General features: G+C 42.6%; 1 protein-coding gene across 1 annotated transcript; it reads right to left on the bottom strand.

Moving 5' to 3' along the window:
• Positions 1–4,368: 4,368 nt before the first annotated feature.
• LOC116521661 (vomeronasal type-2 receptor 116-like) lies at positions 4,369–12,804 on the bottom strand. The gene is made up of 5 exons (XM_032236318.1): positions 12,646–12,804; positions 10,770–10,950; positions 10,093–10,301; positions 8,336–8,563; positions 4,369–5,283 (listed from the first exon to the last, which is right to left on the bottom strand). The coding sequence occupies exons 1-5, from the start codon at positions 12,802–12,804 to the stop codon at positions 4,369–4,371; spliced, it is 1,692 nt and encodes a 563-aa protein (XP_032092209.1).
• Positions 12,805–16,295: the final 3,491 nt, after the last annotated feature.

The following is a 16,295-nucleotide window of genomic DNA, read 5'->3' as shown; positions in this document are numbered from 1 at the left end:
TCACCCTTCCTCTGAGAGGGAAAAGTCCAGGCATCGCCTAGACGTTAGAAGGGCCCTGCACATTTACCTCAAGCGCACAGCCCCTTTCAGACGGTGGGAGGCACTCTTTGTCTCCTACCACATGCCTGCCAAAGGCACCAAGGTTTCACCTACCACCATCAGCAGGTGGATTAAGCTGGCCATCTCCAAGGCCTACGAGGCCCAAGGCAAAAGCTTCCTTCTCCCAAATAGCCCAGCGTCTCTCAGTGTCGGTTAGCTTACAAGAGGTGTAAGCGCAGGGTTGTAATTTCCCTTGTGCATTTGCCTGAAGCAGTACTGTCCCCACTGCCACATCACTAGCATCAGCCTGGACCACAAAAGGTGCATCCATGTCTGGGTGTTTTAGGACAGGTTCCTCTGCAAACAGGCATTTTAATTTCTCGAAAGCAGCCTGACACTCCATAGTCCAGTTCAAAGGCTTGCTAGGTTTGGGCCTTGCCCCTCCTTTTGACTTTAGGAGGTTAGTGATTGGTAGAGTGATCTTAGCAAAAGAGGGAATAAATTGACAATAGAAGTTAGCAAACCCCTAAAAGCTCTGTAATTGTTTACTTGTGCGTGGGGCTTCCCATTCGGTGACAGCTTTAACTTTGCCGGGTCCATCTCTATCTTTGTGGGAGATTCTATAGCCCAGGTAATCCAACCTCTCCTGATGAAATTCGCACTTGGACAATTTGGCATATTGTTCTGCTGCACGTAGTTTCTTGAGAACTGTGCGAACAAGCTTCACGTGTTCTTCACATGTTTCCGTGTAAATAAGGATATCGTCTAGATAGACCATCATGCCTTTGTAAACTTGGTCATGTAAAACTTCGTTAGTTAACTGCATGAAGACTGCTGGCACCCCCTGGAGGCCAAACGGCATTACTCGAAATTGGAAGCAACCAAGGGGGCAATTGAATGCAGTCTTCCACTCGTCCCCCTTCTTAATTCTGACCCGATAGTATGCTTCCCGCAGGTCCAATTTAGTGAAAATCCTCCCCTTTCCTAGTTGCACAAGCATGTCCTTCATCAGTGGTAAAGGGTAGAGGTTTTGGGCAGAAATGCAGTTAAGATTTTTAAAATTAACACATAAACGAAAGGAGTTATCCTTCTCTCTGAATAACACTGGGGCTGTAAATTTGGGTCTTGCTGGTTCAATGAAGCCCCTTTCCAAGTTTTTATCAATGAATTTTCTCAGTTTGTCCATCTCCCTAGGGGTCATTGAATAAATTTGGGGTTTTGGGAGCTTCACCCCAGGTAGAATATCAATGGTGCAATCGGTGGCCCTGTGAGGGGGCAACTTATCAGAAGATTTTTCACTGAAAACATCTTTCAGGTCCCAATATTCCTTCGGGATCCTTTCCTCCCCCTCAATTCTTTCTTGCCCTCTGGCTGCCAGTTTGGGGCCAGCTTTATCTGGCTCCGGATCCTCCATCCTCCCCTCAGGGGATGTGGCCGACTGAATTCGTAACCACCCATCTCTCCAGTTAGTGCGTGGGTTCCATTTACGGAGCCAGGGGAGTCCTAAAATAAGGGGCCGGTTCATTTCTGGGGCTACAATAAAAGTTATCATCTCCTGGTGGGTTCCCAATCACATTTTGATGGGCTCAGTAGGAAAATGAGCAGGACTGCCCCCCCCCCGCAATAGAGTGCCCCTAGATGACTCATCCCTCCATTCAGGAAGGAGCTTTGCTGAGTTCCAGCTTGCTCCTAAATTCCTGGAAAAGAATGAGAATCAGGGGCCTCAGTTAATTCAAGCTTTAAAAGTTTTTCAGCAGCTATAGAAGTTGGTAAAGCCCTTGTAAAAGAGGTTCTTAGTACTCAGTGGGCAAAATGCCAAAGAAATTGAAAAGTCTTTCATTGATTATATCATGCTTGAATTCATTGCTTATCAGGATGACTCATAAAATCAACCTAACTGGAGATTAAATGACCAAGCTGATGGGAATTTTTCTTAGGAAAGGAAATATAAGGTTAGGTAAGTTTATTTTTTTCCTAGATTAATATAGCTAATACCCCGGGATGGATCATAAAAGATGTTTTAAAAATGGTGAGAGGCCAGCTGATCCAAGCCAAAGAACATCCAGGAAGGTAATTGAAATCTCAGTTAAAGGGAAGGAAAAGAAAAATATTTGATAATGTGAGTATTCCAGTGTACAGAGAAAGCTTGTATCAGTACATTCCTGAAATTGAGAAAGTCAAATGAAATCGATATAATTTTTTGTTTCTTCCAAAAATCCATCCATTTATCATAGAATGTGTCACAGAATTTTGACCAGAATCAGATTTAGTGTTTGACCAAAACAAAAATGAAAACCCAGAAACCCAAATTATAAGCAGCTATATTGCTTTCAATGTATAGCAACAAATCCATATTTATCATATTTATTTTGCTGTTTCTTTCCCCGTCTACTTCAGAGCTTATATAAATGTATCTGGAAAATGTAGCTGGAAAAGTTCTTCCTGGATATAAAACAAGAGTGAAATGCCACTGAGAGTTGAGGATCCATATTCTGGGATCCATTGGGTACATAAAAAAGAAAATTGCAGATACGTAGTTATTTATTTTATTTATTTATTTATTTATTTAGTAGATTTATAGGCTGCCCAATCCTGGAGGACTCCGGGCAGCTTACAAAGCGAAAAAAAGAGTAATTAATAAAAAATAAAAGAAAACAATTTAAAACATAACACATGCACTCAATCTAATGGGGGCTGGACCTCAACAATGAGGTCAACAGCCCCAGGCCTGCCGGAATAGCCAGGTTTTAACAGCTTTTCGGAAGGCCATGAGAGTGGGCAAGGTCCGGATCTCTGGGGGTAGTAGTACCCATTGTCACCCATCTCTAGATTTGACACTACAAGAGGCAACAAACACACTGGTTTTCTTCACTGTTACCATATCTTGCATTGATTATATATAAATATTATTATTAAATGTCATATTGAACTGAATAGAAGGATTGGAAATATCATTCTGAAACAACTTTGGTTGGATATTTGGATAAAGATTTATCCACTGTCATCCTCTGATACACAAAGGGCTAAGTCTCATCTAAAATGCTCCAGTAAGTGAACAAAATCCTTATATTTTAACCTCTCATTTAGAACCATGCTGAAGAAGAAAGGGAATTGCATTTTATCACTCAGGATTGGGTCCAAGGAGCAATAATTAATTTTTATGGGAGAAAACTTCATTGAAAATTAAATTGAGATATATATTTTTTTGTCCTAAAGAACTTAGAGCTGTTTCATTCCCATTGCTTGGTGTTATAGTAACATTATGATTAGTTTACAAAACCCAACAAGATTTAAATGGAAGGCCATAATCTTTACTATTAAACTTCAGATATGGAACATATTGTTTTATTCTGTTTTCTTCCTCTCTCATCACTTGACATGCTGGTTAAAGTGATGGAATTGATGATTAGCAACCAGTAGAGTTTCTTGGATCCCTTTTACATTCTGGTCTGTAAGCAATCAGTTCTGAATAGTTTCATCCCACTCTTACTTTCTCTTTAGAGAAAGATATGTTAAGATATGGATCCATAAATGGAAAAAAACCCTGAAATCTGTCTTAGAAATATCCATAACTTTTTTGTATGGATTAAGTTTTTTGTAGATTAAGAAACTATCAATTCCTCCTCCAGTTTTCAAATCTGTGAAAAATACTCAAAACTGAGAAACTGTGTATGTTTGGAATATAGGCCATCTGGATGGAGATTGGTGATTCAAGCCTGAAATTTGTGAGGTATATGTGTTAAATTTACTTTACTTACAAATGCTTTCCATACAAAATGTTCTTCCATCTTTGGTTATTTATTTGTGATGGAATGTGCACTTGGAGAAGAATTGGTCCAGGAGTTCAGCAGCAGCATAGTTTGCTAGGGAGAATGTAATATATTACAGAAGCAACTCCAATTAATAGACAGTATGGAAAAGGAAGGAACAGGTTTAGGATGGTCACACCCTAGAATGTATCTATTTGCTTGTAAAGATATAGCTTTAGTCTGGCAAGATTCCGTCTATTAGGTGTAAGCATTTAAACAATTGCACTAAATTGGATTTCACTGCGTCCTCTTTGGGCTTGAGCCTGATATTATCAAATTCTGATGATCCAACAGAATTCACCAAATTAGAGGACAATACCAAATTGAAGAAGTCTTGGGAGTTAACCTCTGGAAAGAGTGCTTTGGTGATCACAAGACCTTTTCTGTGTCTCTAGGTGACTCACTCCTCCCATCAGGAAGGGGCTTTAATGCTGAAAAATGAAAATAGATTCAGATTGGATTTGACCATTAAATTATCTTCTGGCAAGATATTATTTTGTGTTAAGATGTGGGTTCAAGGTTATGATATACACTTGGGGAGAAAGATGCAGCCCAAAGGTCTTGCATTGGAAGCCAAGATGGAGAAGATCTCCACAGCCACCATGTATTTCCCCTTGGTGCTCAGATAAGCTGGGATGAAGGACACCCAAATGCTGCAAAATACAAGCATGCTGAATGTGATCAGCTTGGCTTCATTGAAAGTGTCTGGTAATTTCCTTGCAAAGAATGCCACAATGAAACTGATGGTGGCCAGCAATCCCAAGTAGCTCAGGACAATATAGAACATGTTATCCGAACCTTCATTACACTGCACAATAATTTCCTCAACCTGTGAATGCTTGTCTAATTCTGGGAAGGGAGGAGATATGATCAACCATACCCCACAGATAACAATTTGGATGAAGGAGCCAAGGACAATGGCTGATCTCTCCAGACCTTTTCCTAGCCACTTCCTCATTGTGTTTCCTGGCTTGGTGGCCAAAAAGGCTAGGACGACTGTAATGGTTTTGGCCAAGACACAGGAAATTGAAATGGAGAAAATGATACTAAAGACTGTTTGCCTGAGAATGCAAGTCACTTTCCCAGGCCAACCAATGAACAAAAAGGGACAGAGAAAACAAAGGAGAAGAGAAGAAATAAGGACACATGTGATGTTTCTGTTGTTTGCTTTGACAATGGGGGTGTCCCAGTGAAGAAAGAAAGTCAATGCCACCAAAATGAGGGTTGCCGAAAAGAAAAGAATCAAGGAAGTCAGAGTGATTCCTAATGGTTCACTAAAAGATAAATAGCTGAAATGTTTGGGAAGGCACTGATCTCTTTCTGCATTTGAATATTGATCTTCTGGGCATCTCTCACATTGATCTGCATCTGGAAGACATGAAGAAAATCTTGTCATTTCCAAATAAAAAGAGAATATAGAGCTAACATACAGAATCTAGTCAAAAGTAGAGAAATTACACTAGCGTAAAGAGCCAACGTAGAGAAAGCATACTTGGTAAGTCAATTCACATAACCAATTCCACCTACAAGTGGAATTAGGGCCACAGTTGAAACCAAAATTTTGATCACTAAACAAGGGAGTAGTTAAGACTTTCATGCCCAATATTATGATCTTTTTCTCTCATGGTTTTAAAGTTAATCACTGCAGTTGTTAAATTAATCATCAGGTTTTTAAGAGAATCTGGTTTGCCACATTGATTTGTGAGAAGCTGGCTAGGATTATGATAAATGGCTGGAATAAATGGCAATCATATGATCCTGGAAGATGCAGCCATTGTGATTTCACACTGATCTCCAAGGCCCCAAATTTTGAACATGTGACCACAAGGATGCTCTGAGTCTAAAAAGTTACTTTTTCAATATTTTAATTTAGCTTTTAATGACTGCTAATGGAATGGCCCTTTAATGGTCCCAAAGAAAAAGAAATGAAAGGAAACAAAATGGCTGTCTGAGGAAGCTTTGCAAATAGCTGAGAAAAGAAGGGAAGGAAAAGGCAAGGGAGAAAGAGAAAGATACACCCAATTGAATTCAGAATTCCAGAGAATCACTAGAAGAGATAATAATGCCTTCTTAAATGAATGTGTTTTTCTTTTACTAGGGAGGAGAGGTTGGCAATGCCTGGGGATTTCTGCGAATTTCTCCTCTGTGTTAAAGGCACTAAAATAATCAAGATGATATAAGATCTCCTGCTGGAATAGGGAGTTGGCCTAGATGACCTCTGAGGACCCTTCCAGCCCTGGACTGCTGTTCTTTTTCAAAGTATCCTCTGAAGCTTTATCTAGTGCCAGGTTTGTGGTCCTTCCTTCCTTCCTTTCCTTTTTCTCTCTCTCCCTCCCTTCCTCTATCCATCCATCCATCTATCCATCCATATCTCATTCACTTTCCCTTTCCTTCCCTCATTCTCTCTTCCCTCCCTTCCTCCCTCCATCTCTCCTTCTTTCTTTCCTCCCTTCCTGTGAAGAACCCCAGGACTTTGGTAGGAGAAAGAAAAATCAGCCGTTTTGAAACAGAGAACATGCCCATTGATCATCCGGCATTTTTACAGCCCCACTATTAATTAGCTTAGCATGAGAAAGGACAGCTAGCCACACTTTCAAGAAGCTCTCTACTCAAGCTCCATGCCAGGTCTTCAAACCTGGCAACCTTAAGACTTGTGGACTTCAACTCCCAGAATTCTCCAGCCAGCAGAGCTGAATTCTGGAAGTTGAAGTCCACAAGTCTTAAGGTTGCCACGTTTGAAGATATCTCTGCTCCATTCACTTGGGGATACCCAATGGTAAGGATTTCTTTCTTTCTTTCTCTCTTGAAGCCCCTCCCCCGCTTTTGCTCCCAGGGGGATGCAGGGAGGCTTGCTAGCCCCCGCCTGCTCTATTTTGGGTCTAGCAGGCCTAGTTGAAGCATGCTGGGAGCCAAAATAGGGCTCATGGGGATCCTGGAAGGGGGCAAAGATTGCGAGCCCAGTGGGGATGGTGGTGGGGCACAGCAAGCTTCTGGGTGGGGGCTAGCGAGATTTATCTGTAGGCAGGAGGAGGAGGAGGCAGTTCAGTTGTGGTGCAGAGCAGGCACGACGTGACAGCTTGGACAGGGAAGCCACCCAGGAGATGAGGAGTAACTGGGTGGGGCATTTGCTCTTAAAACGGTCTGCGCATGCGCATAACATTAAAAAAGAGAAAACAATTACGTTGTTTCAATGAAGATTGTTCTGCGCAAGTGCAGAACAGAAAACCAAGATGGCACATCCGAGGATAGAATCGGCACAGTCACATGTCTCCAGAGTTACTACCTATTCAGCCAAACCATACCGTACTGCTAGGAAACTACCTTTGGACTGCAGCCAAGAAATTAAAAGACACTTGCTCCTGGGAGGAAAGCTATGGCAAATCTGGCCAGCATACTAAAAAGCAGAGACATCACCCTGCCAACAAAAGTGTGACTAATCAAAGCTATGATTTTCCCAGTTGCAATGGATGGCTGTGAAAGTTAGACCATAAGGAAGGCTGAGTGCCAAAGAATGGAGGCCTTTGAACTATGGTGCTGGAGAAGACTCCTGAGAGTCGCTTGGACTACAAGGCAATCAAACTGGCCAGTCCTAGTGATCAACCCTGACTGCTCTTTAGTGGACCAGATCCTGAAGATGAAACTCAAATACTTTGGCCACCTAATGAGAAGGAAGAACTCACTAGGGAGGAGTCTAATGCTGGGTAAGACTGAGGGCAAAAGAAGAAGTGGACGACAGAGAATGAGGTGGCTGGATGGAGTTACAAAAGCAGTCGGCATGAGCTTAAATGGATTTCCGAGGATGGTAGAGGACAGGAAGGCTTGGAGGAATGTTTTCCATGGAGTGTGATGGGTCGGACACGACTTTGTAACTAACAACATTTTCTCTTATCCAAAATATAAAATTTAATTTCCACACTATTTGAAGGTTATCCTTCTCTCTCTCCTTTCTAAAAAACACTGCACATCTTACTACAATGAAGGATAGTTTAACATATATATGCATTCAATGTTGAGAAAAATCTGAATTTCTGCATTTATAATTCTATTTTTAACTTGCCAGTTTGGACTGAAATTCTTCCTTCAGGACATTTTCAGCAACTGTAGCAACAAGATGGTTTTCCCTCCTCAACAACCCTGCTGTAGCCCCGGAGACAGCTCTCCACACATCTGGCCTTAGGAGGTACCTGGAAATAACCATCAGGAAGGTTTCTAAGTAGAATTCACCAACCAGTCATGTGTCAGACATCACTATATGCCTAAGTGCATGAAACACTGTTATTTTCCCACTGAAGTGATACCTATTTATCTACTCACATTTGAACACATTCAAAATACTAGTTTGGTGGGAAGTGGGAAAAGTAATGGGAGTTCACTCATTAAACCAGCATTTGGGTCTTGAACTCAGGGTGTCAACTTTTCAGCTAACAAGCTTTAGCATCTTTAACCAATGAGTCATTGCTTGACTATACCATCTCAAAAAATCCTACCTGCCGAAATTTGGGATTCCACACAATGGCACTTTCATTGAGAGTGAACATTTTCCCATCAGAAATTTTGGAGTCCATCCTTCCAACATGGACTCTCTGGAAAGATCTATTCTGAAAGACGACCAAGTTGAAGATGTCGTACCCTGGATCAAAATCCCCCTTCTCATCAAAAAATATTTCTTCTCCCACACTGTTGTTAAAGCGAATGTTTCTCAAAAAATAATGAAGCTGGTTTGAAGAGAGAAGAAAAGTAAGACCAAATCAGAATTGCCTCAATATTCCCCCAAATTTGGTAATATTCATAATCCCAACAGAGTTTGTGTATTTCAGCTTGTCATGATTGTAACTGTCATCTATTCCAGTATGATTCAGATATCTTGTCACTTTCCAAAACTCAGTTTGAATTTTAGAAATAAAACCTCAGATTTTTCTTAGCCTTACCTTGAATGTTTTAATAAATAAATGAAATGCTTTCTATAAAATAGAGTTCTCACATAATCAGCCCTTTCCTATTTATGCACCTATTGCATAAATAAAGAAACAGGAGGAAAGAGGACATCCCATGAAAATGGGAGAGTATATCACCTCCATCAATCAATCACTGCAAAAACCCATGATCCTTTTCATAACTTCCAGTTTAGATATTGAAGCATAATACATTGTGATGCTTCAGTCTTTGTAAATACATTTGAATTTTCAATATTTCTGCAAAAATATCTAAAGCATGGACTGTTCTCTATGCAAGCTTTAAACTAGAGGAAGAGAACCATAAAGAAATAGATGAAAAACAATACCCTCCTTCTTGTTTTTAATGTTGAGAAAGACTATCCAAAGGTAGTATTCATAAGTATGTAAGCCTCTAGGATTTTTTGAATAAAAATTTAGAGCCAGGTGATTCAATGAATGGAATGATTTGTGAATGTGGGAGGTCCAGCCTAATATCTTCATAATAGGAGTATAGAGAAATAAGTCATTGGTAGCAGAAAGGAGATCTGTAAAAACATCTTAGTTATTGATGGTAGTATCATGGTTTGCATATGTTTTGGTACAGCTTGCTCATTAGTGGAATGATGAGTTCTGAATTGTACCTGCAAATTCTACTAGTAAATGTCAGGGCATCTCTCCATGAAATGAAGGTCAAGAGAAAAGAACTCATGCAATAAGATAAAAAACACACAGGTTGTTCTACCAAAGAATGGTTAAAGCAGAAGAACATACATGTTTTGGATTGGACAAGTAAAACTAATGAGTTTAATCACACAGAAATATTGTGGAAGGACATAAGTGGGCAGTTCATTTGAGGAAGCCCATCACCATGCCTTAAGACACACATGGAATTCTGCAGAGAATAAATCACATTTTAGATCATATTCATGCACAAATACCAATGATTTCATAGGGTCGACAAATTTATAACATCACTGTACATGTGAAAGATTGTCATATAAATGTACAGTATGTATAAACAGTCTCACTGTAAGATCAGGGGGTATAATGGATACATGCAAGTTGTTTAATAGAAGGAAATATAAGGAAGATTGTCGACATCAATTTTAGTGTTGCCCATTCAAATTTAAGAGAGATTTGATGGAAGTGTTTGCACAGGAACTGGTAAAATTAATGAGCTATTGCAGACCAGTAATTGCTAACAGTTAATTCATTTCTGAAGAGGAAGTGACACAGAGCTTTCATACTACTGATTCATGTTCCTTCCACTTCAGGCTACATACATGTTTCTGGGAAGATCAAAGACATACCTGCCATGGCTGAAAATGAAAATCAGGATTTGTTCCCTTCGGATTCCTCAATGCCGCTTGCTTTGCTCTTCTTGAACGCATTGCTTGCAGAGCATGTGCTACAGAATAAACTGCATTGTAGATATTGTAGCTCTCTCCAGACATGGTCATTTCAAACACGGAACCAGGGACTCTGGCCAGGTCTTCCTTCCCAGTGCAGCGTTTCACTCCTTTGGAATTTGGACGGAAGGAACAATCAAATATAGTCCACCAGAAACTACTCATGAGAGAAGAGGAGTTTGCAAATTGCTTTCTTCTCTCAAGAAACCCATGAAATCCGGGCACCGTTTTTGTGTGCAGTGCAAAGTATAAGGACCCATTGAAAGTTTGGGCTGGGAAACTCCCAGTTTTAAATATCATTACAGTGAAATCCCACTGAGAGGTCATGATCCACACTCTGTGATATACTTTCTTTTTCTTGGACCTTTCAGAAAGATACAGAATTATTTGTAAAGCCTCCATAGATTGGATGGTCCCAGAAGCAAGGAACACATCAATTTTCTTCACTATCATAGTGTCTTGTATGTTGGATATATGTGAAGTAATTGCTCCTTCAGTAGACTCTCCACCTTTAAAAGCTGGGATCAATTGCTTCCAAGCAATACAAATATCATTCTGGAGGAGTTTTGGCTGGATACTTTGAAGAAAGGCTTCCCCATTCTCATCCTCTGATGCTAGGAGGCCAATCCAGTTCCATCCAAAATGTTTCAGTAAATGAATAATGCCTTCATATTGGACATTATCATTGGGAACCATACTGAAAAAATAAGGGAACTGCTCTTTATCACTCAGGACTGGGTCAAACTGACCAAAACCAAGCTGTTTGGAAGAAAGAAGCATAGAAAATTAAATGGAGAATCTTTTGGGCATCTTGAAGAACATGAAGCTTTTCCATTCTGCCTATAATTTTGGATTTTAGTGCAACAGCATGGCAGAATCAGAAACACCCCAAGTTTTCCATCAAGATCTTCTTTCAGTACTTTCTGCTACATCAGAATTACAGGATTCTTAAGGTGACCAGATTTTCAGATTGGTAAAGAGGGACACCATTGACCGGGGGGGGGGGGGGGGGGGGGGCTTGATTAAAAAAAAAATTTTTTGTCAAAAGGTCACCCCAGGACACTGAAACCAGCATAAATACGAATCTGTTGCCAAACAAAATTTTGATCACGTGACCATGAGGATGCTGCAACGGTCGCTCAGTGTGAAAAATTGTCGCAACGGTCGCTAAGTGTGAAAAATGATCATCACTCACTTTTTTCAATGCCATTGTAACTTTGGTCACTAAATGTTTTTCCCCTCCTCGAGACACCTCACTTCTTCCTTCATTCCTCTTGCTTATCTACCTTCACCTTATCCGTCTTCTGCTCTTTCCCTCTCTTCCTTCCTTTCTCCTTCCATCCTCTCTTCTTTTCTCACTCACTCCCTTCCTCCTTTTCTCTTCCTTCCTCCTTCCATTCTTTCAGCTTCATTTCTTTTGCCTATCTACTTTCTCTGTCTTCCTGCTCCTTCCATTTCTCTCTTCCTCTTCGCTTCTGTTCCTTCCTCCTTCCATCCTTTCCTATTTCTTCCTTCTTCCTTCCTTCTGCCTATCTACCTTCACCTTCTCTGTCTTTCTGCTCTTTCCCTGTCTTCCCCTTTCCTCCCTCCCTCCCTTCTTTCCTTTCTAGTTCCATCTTTTCTTCTTTCCTCTCTCCCTCCCTTTTTCTTTCTTCCTTCCTTCCTCCTTCCTCTTGCCTATCAACTTCATTCTCTTCGTCTTTCTGCTCTTTCCCTCTCTTCCCTCTCTACCCCTTTTCTTCCTACCTCCTTCCCTCTTTTCTCCCTCCCTTCTTCTTTTTCTTCTTTTCTTCTTCCATCTTCCTCCTTCTCCTTCCATTCTTTCTCCTTCCATCCATCTTTTCTCTTCCATCTTCTCCCCCTCTCCCTTCTTCTTTTCCTTCCCCCCTCCTTCCTTCCTTCCTTCCTTCCTCTCCTTCCCTTTCTCGCACACAGGAAGGGGAGGGGGGTGGCTTTCACAGCATGATTTCTTTATGTAACTTTTAAAAAACTGTGTGCAAATCAAACTTGAGATTTTCGTAACCTGCGAAGCACCAAGTTATTATCTTCTGTTGTTGTTACAAATTCGCAGCTACTCCATTCTTTCCGATAGGGAACTGCATTTCCCAAAATGCCTCAGATCCTCAAAGCACTGAACACAGTTTTGCAATTGACTCCAGCGAGGCCCAGTAGTCGCCGGTGGGGGTGGCTGTCAGGGCGCTGACGGCGCAGCGGACACACCCAGTTTGTTACTGCTTCCAGTGATCGAGATGGATGAGGGAAGCGGCAGTGGCGGACGTCGGCAGCGACTGTAATGACCGCTCGGGCGAGGTGCAGAGGAAGAACAGAAGGTCCTTCCCGCCCGCGACGACGGCTCCAGCCATGGCCGAGCAGGCTGTCCCCGGCGTCTTCTTCAACAACAACAACAACAATGTGCTGCTGTTGCCGCCATCACCGGGTGGGAAGCAACCGTGCCTCGCGGACTCGCTTCCCATCACAGCACACCACCACTGGCGGTGCCTGTGCTGCGGTGGGAAGTGAGTCCGTGAGGCGTGGTTGCTTCCCACCTGGAGGTGGCGGCAAGAGCAGCGCATTGTTGTTGGGGCTAGCCTGCTCGTCCATGGCTGGAGCCATCATCGCGAGCGGGAGGGACCTTCCGTTCTTCCTCCGCACCTCGCCCAAGCGGTCGTTACAGTCGCCGCCAACGTCCGCCACCACAACTTCCCTCGTCTGTCTTGATCACTGGAAGCAGTAACAAACTGGGCGCATCCACTCCGCCGTCAGTGCCCTGACAGCCACCCTGGGCTCTGGAAGAGGCAGAGGTAAAGAAGGCAGTGGTGGCGGTGGGGGGACCCACAGCTGGCTTCCCACCACAGCACAGGTGCCGCCAGTGGCGGCAGAAGCTCCGGGCTGTTGCTCCGAGTAGAAATTCTCTGCGCGAGACGATTGGCCGCCCACAAAGGACCTCCCCTGGCTTGCTTTGCTGAACACGGGGGCGACTGATACTAGTTTGAGCAGCCACGGCTGGCACAAATTACCATCAGTCGCTCCGTGCTCATCAAAACAAGTCTAGGGAGGTCCTTTGCGGGCGGCCATTTCTAGCCGCTTGTGCCCGGCGCTGCAGCTGAAATAAACCCCCAAAGCCCCTGCCACCACCGGCAATCTGCTGCCGCCTCCTCCTCCTCCAACAGCAGTGCTTTAGAGGAGCAATGAAGCTGCAGGAGCCAATAGGAAGGCGGTGGAGGGGGAGGGAGCAGGAAAAAAAGCCCTCATGTCTTCTCAAAAGCACGGCAGAGGATGAGGCGGCGGCAGGGGTAAATGCGGTGCCCTTGCAGTGGCTCCTCCACCCCCTGCCCTTTCCCCCCAGCCTGGGGTTGGATGGGTGGGTGTCTCCCAGGGGAGCCCGGCTCGTTTCTCACGCACAGGAGTTGTCGGCGGCCGCGGATGTGCTTTGTTTGCGGGCAAAGGTACATGGCAGGCATGCATGCGGTGCTCTTGCTCCTCTGGGCTCCTGGTTCCCTCCCTTCAGCCCCATTCAGACAAGCTCTTTGGCTGCGCCCACATTTGCTTTGACAGAAATCACTGCAATGGATCTCGGCGTTTTTCACATCGGGGCATGCTGCAAGAAGAGTGAGTGAGTGAAGACGTTTTCTAACTGGCGCAAAGGACTTCCCAAGACTTGCTTTGCAGCAATCGAGACTCCCTCCCTCCCTCTTTCAGCCCACCCAATGTGAATTCCCCCCCTCCCCACATCTTCTCCCGGGTTTATCTCTCAGGGTAGGGAGGCCGTGGGCTGGCAGTAGCCACTGCGGTCTGGCTTCCCCCCGCCTCCTCCACTAGCCTTTGTCCCTCCACAGTAGGGTGGCTGGGGGGAGGAGACGGCCTGCCCATCCAACTCCGCAAAGGGGGAGAAGGAGAGGAGGGCCGTCTCCTCCCCCCAGCCGCCCTACTGTGGAGGGACAAAGGCTAGTGGAGGAGGCGGGCCGGGGGGGAAAGGAAATCCAGACCGCGGCGGCTATTGCCAGCTGAAGGCCTTCCCTTGCTAAAGTGTGGCTGTGAGTCACACTTGAATAAACATGTTTCAGGGCACTGCAGTTAAAACTGTGTAATCTATATGTAAGAATGCATGTATGTATTATGCATATATGTATGTTCCAGCATATTAGCTTAAGCAGGCATAAGCCTTTAGTGAGGAAGGTATGGAGGAGGGAATTTGGCAGAACAGAGGCAAGGGCGTTATAGGCCCACTGTGTGGGAAACTTTGCTCCTTGGTAATGCCACTTTATCTGGATAGCTCCCATATAAGAAACGTAAATAAAGGTTCCTAAGTTTTTTTTGGTGTTAATAACATAGAAAATGCAAAAGTAAGATGGTGGTTGATGAACCATCAAGAAACAGATGATGTTGCCAATCCTCCTACGTCTACTAAGGATCAAGTAAACACTGTCACACCAGTAGTAACATCAAAAAAACTTACGAGGAAGAGACAGAACATGGGCAGCCAATATTAGGATAAAAAGTGTCAGAGGGCAGAGGAATATGTAACAGATGTGGGAAAACTGTACCTGCTAAAAAAATTAAGTCATGGAAGGACTGTATGCAGAGTTGCAAATTTGCTTGCCTTACAACAGTGACAACTGAGGAACATGAAGCAATATTTAGAGCATACAATGCTATGAGCCCTAATGAAAAGTTACATTACATTGGCAAAACTATACACAGGGAATCAGTGCATCCTCCCACAGCAAAAACAAAATCTTCTAGATGCAATTTCAGTTTTTTCTACCATATATATGTAAGACATGCAGCAATTCACATTTGCAAGGATTTTTATCTAGGAACACCGGCAATCAGTCAAAAGCCAGTGTACAACTACCATAGCCAGAAAGGCACCTACAGACAAGATCAAACTGTATTCAACAATGAATTTAACCTGGCATCCCATGTACCCAAAAAAGATCGTTGTGACCTTTGTGAGGAGCATAAAATTGCCTCTTCAGTTGGGCAGGTAGAAGAGATGCTACAAAAGAAATATGATTCGCATATCCAACAAGAATTTAATGAGAGATCACAGACAGGAAGAAAGAGGAGACAAAATTAGGTTGGCAATATGTTTTGACATGGAGAAATCTGGTGCAAACAGGTTTTTTTTACAAGTGTAAACTTAACTTGTACAATATGACTACTCACACATCACATATAGGACAAGGGTACTGTGCCATTTGGACGGAATTAATGGGAGGAAGTACTGTAAACGAAATAGCTAGTGTCGTGGGACAAATTTTGGAAAATGTAGTGCAAGATCAACCACATACAATGCATCTAACATTATTGCATGACAGCTGCGTTCCACAAAATAGGATAACTATTTTGTTATCCTATAACAGATTTTCTTCAGAATCAACCAAACATTGAAAGCATTGAAATTAAGTTTTCTGTAACAGGCCATACTTGATTCAAGAAGTGGATAATATGCATAGCATAATTGAACATGCTATGCTACCAATAGAATTCTTTTTACCAGTTTTTTTCCTAAGATTGCTGAAAAAAGCCAGCCGATACCAGCCATTCAAAATCATCCAGATGAAGCCCACACATTTTAAAAATTACTCTGTGTGTTCAAAGCAGTTTTAGTACAGTGAGGTGCCGTATGCTAAAGTTTCACAACTAAAACTCACCAAGACCCATTCAACAGTAAGTTTCAAGACAACTTTCACTGTGGGAAATTGGAAAACAGTCACTATCCATCCATGCCTTTGAAACGAAGACGAGGAGTGTTCGTGGGAAACCAGCTTCACTGACACCCCCTACCATATCTGTTAAATTGCCTATGCCTAAGAAAGAGTTACAGGTACACTATCCAAGCAAAACAAGATGACATAGAAAGTATGCTCTAATGGATGCCTAAAATCAGTAATGACTATTACTGCACCATTTTGAAGAAACTGTTATGCAAAACTGGGTTTAAAAAGTAATTCTCCATATTAAGACAGGCATTTACATTTTTATATTTAATGCTGAACCTTCAAATAGTAATTTACAAGCATTGTATGATCACAAAACAAATTTGAGTTAATATCAAATTGAATTCAGTGCTTTTTTAAAAAAATGTATTAAATTTTGTA

This window comes from Thamnophis elegans, chromosome Z (assembly GCF_009769535.1).
Source record: "Thamnophis elegans isolate rThaEle1 chromosome Z, rThaEle1.pri, whole genome shotgun sequence".
NCBI lineage: Eukaryota > Metazoa > Chordata > Lepidosauria > Squamata > Colubridae > Thamnophis > Thamnophis elegans.
Note: the sequence above shows the minus strand (reverse complement) of the source record. Positions and strands in the feature narration are given on the sequence as shown.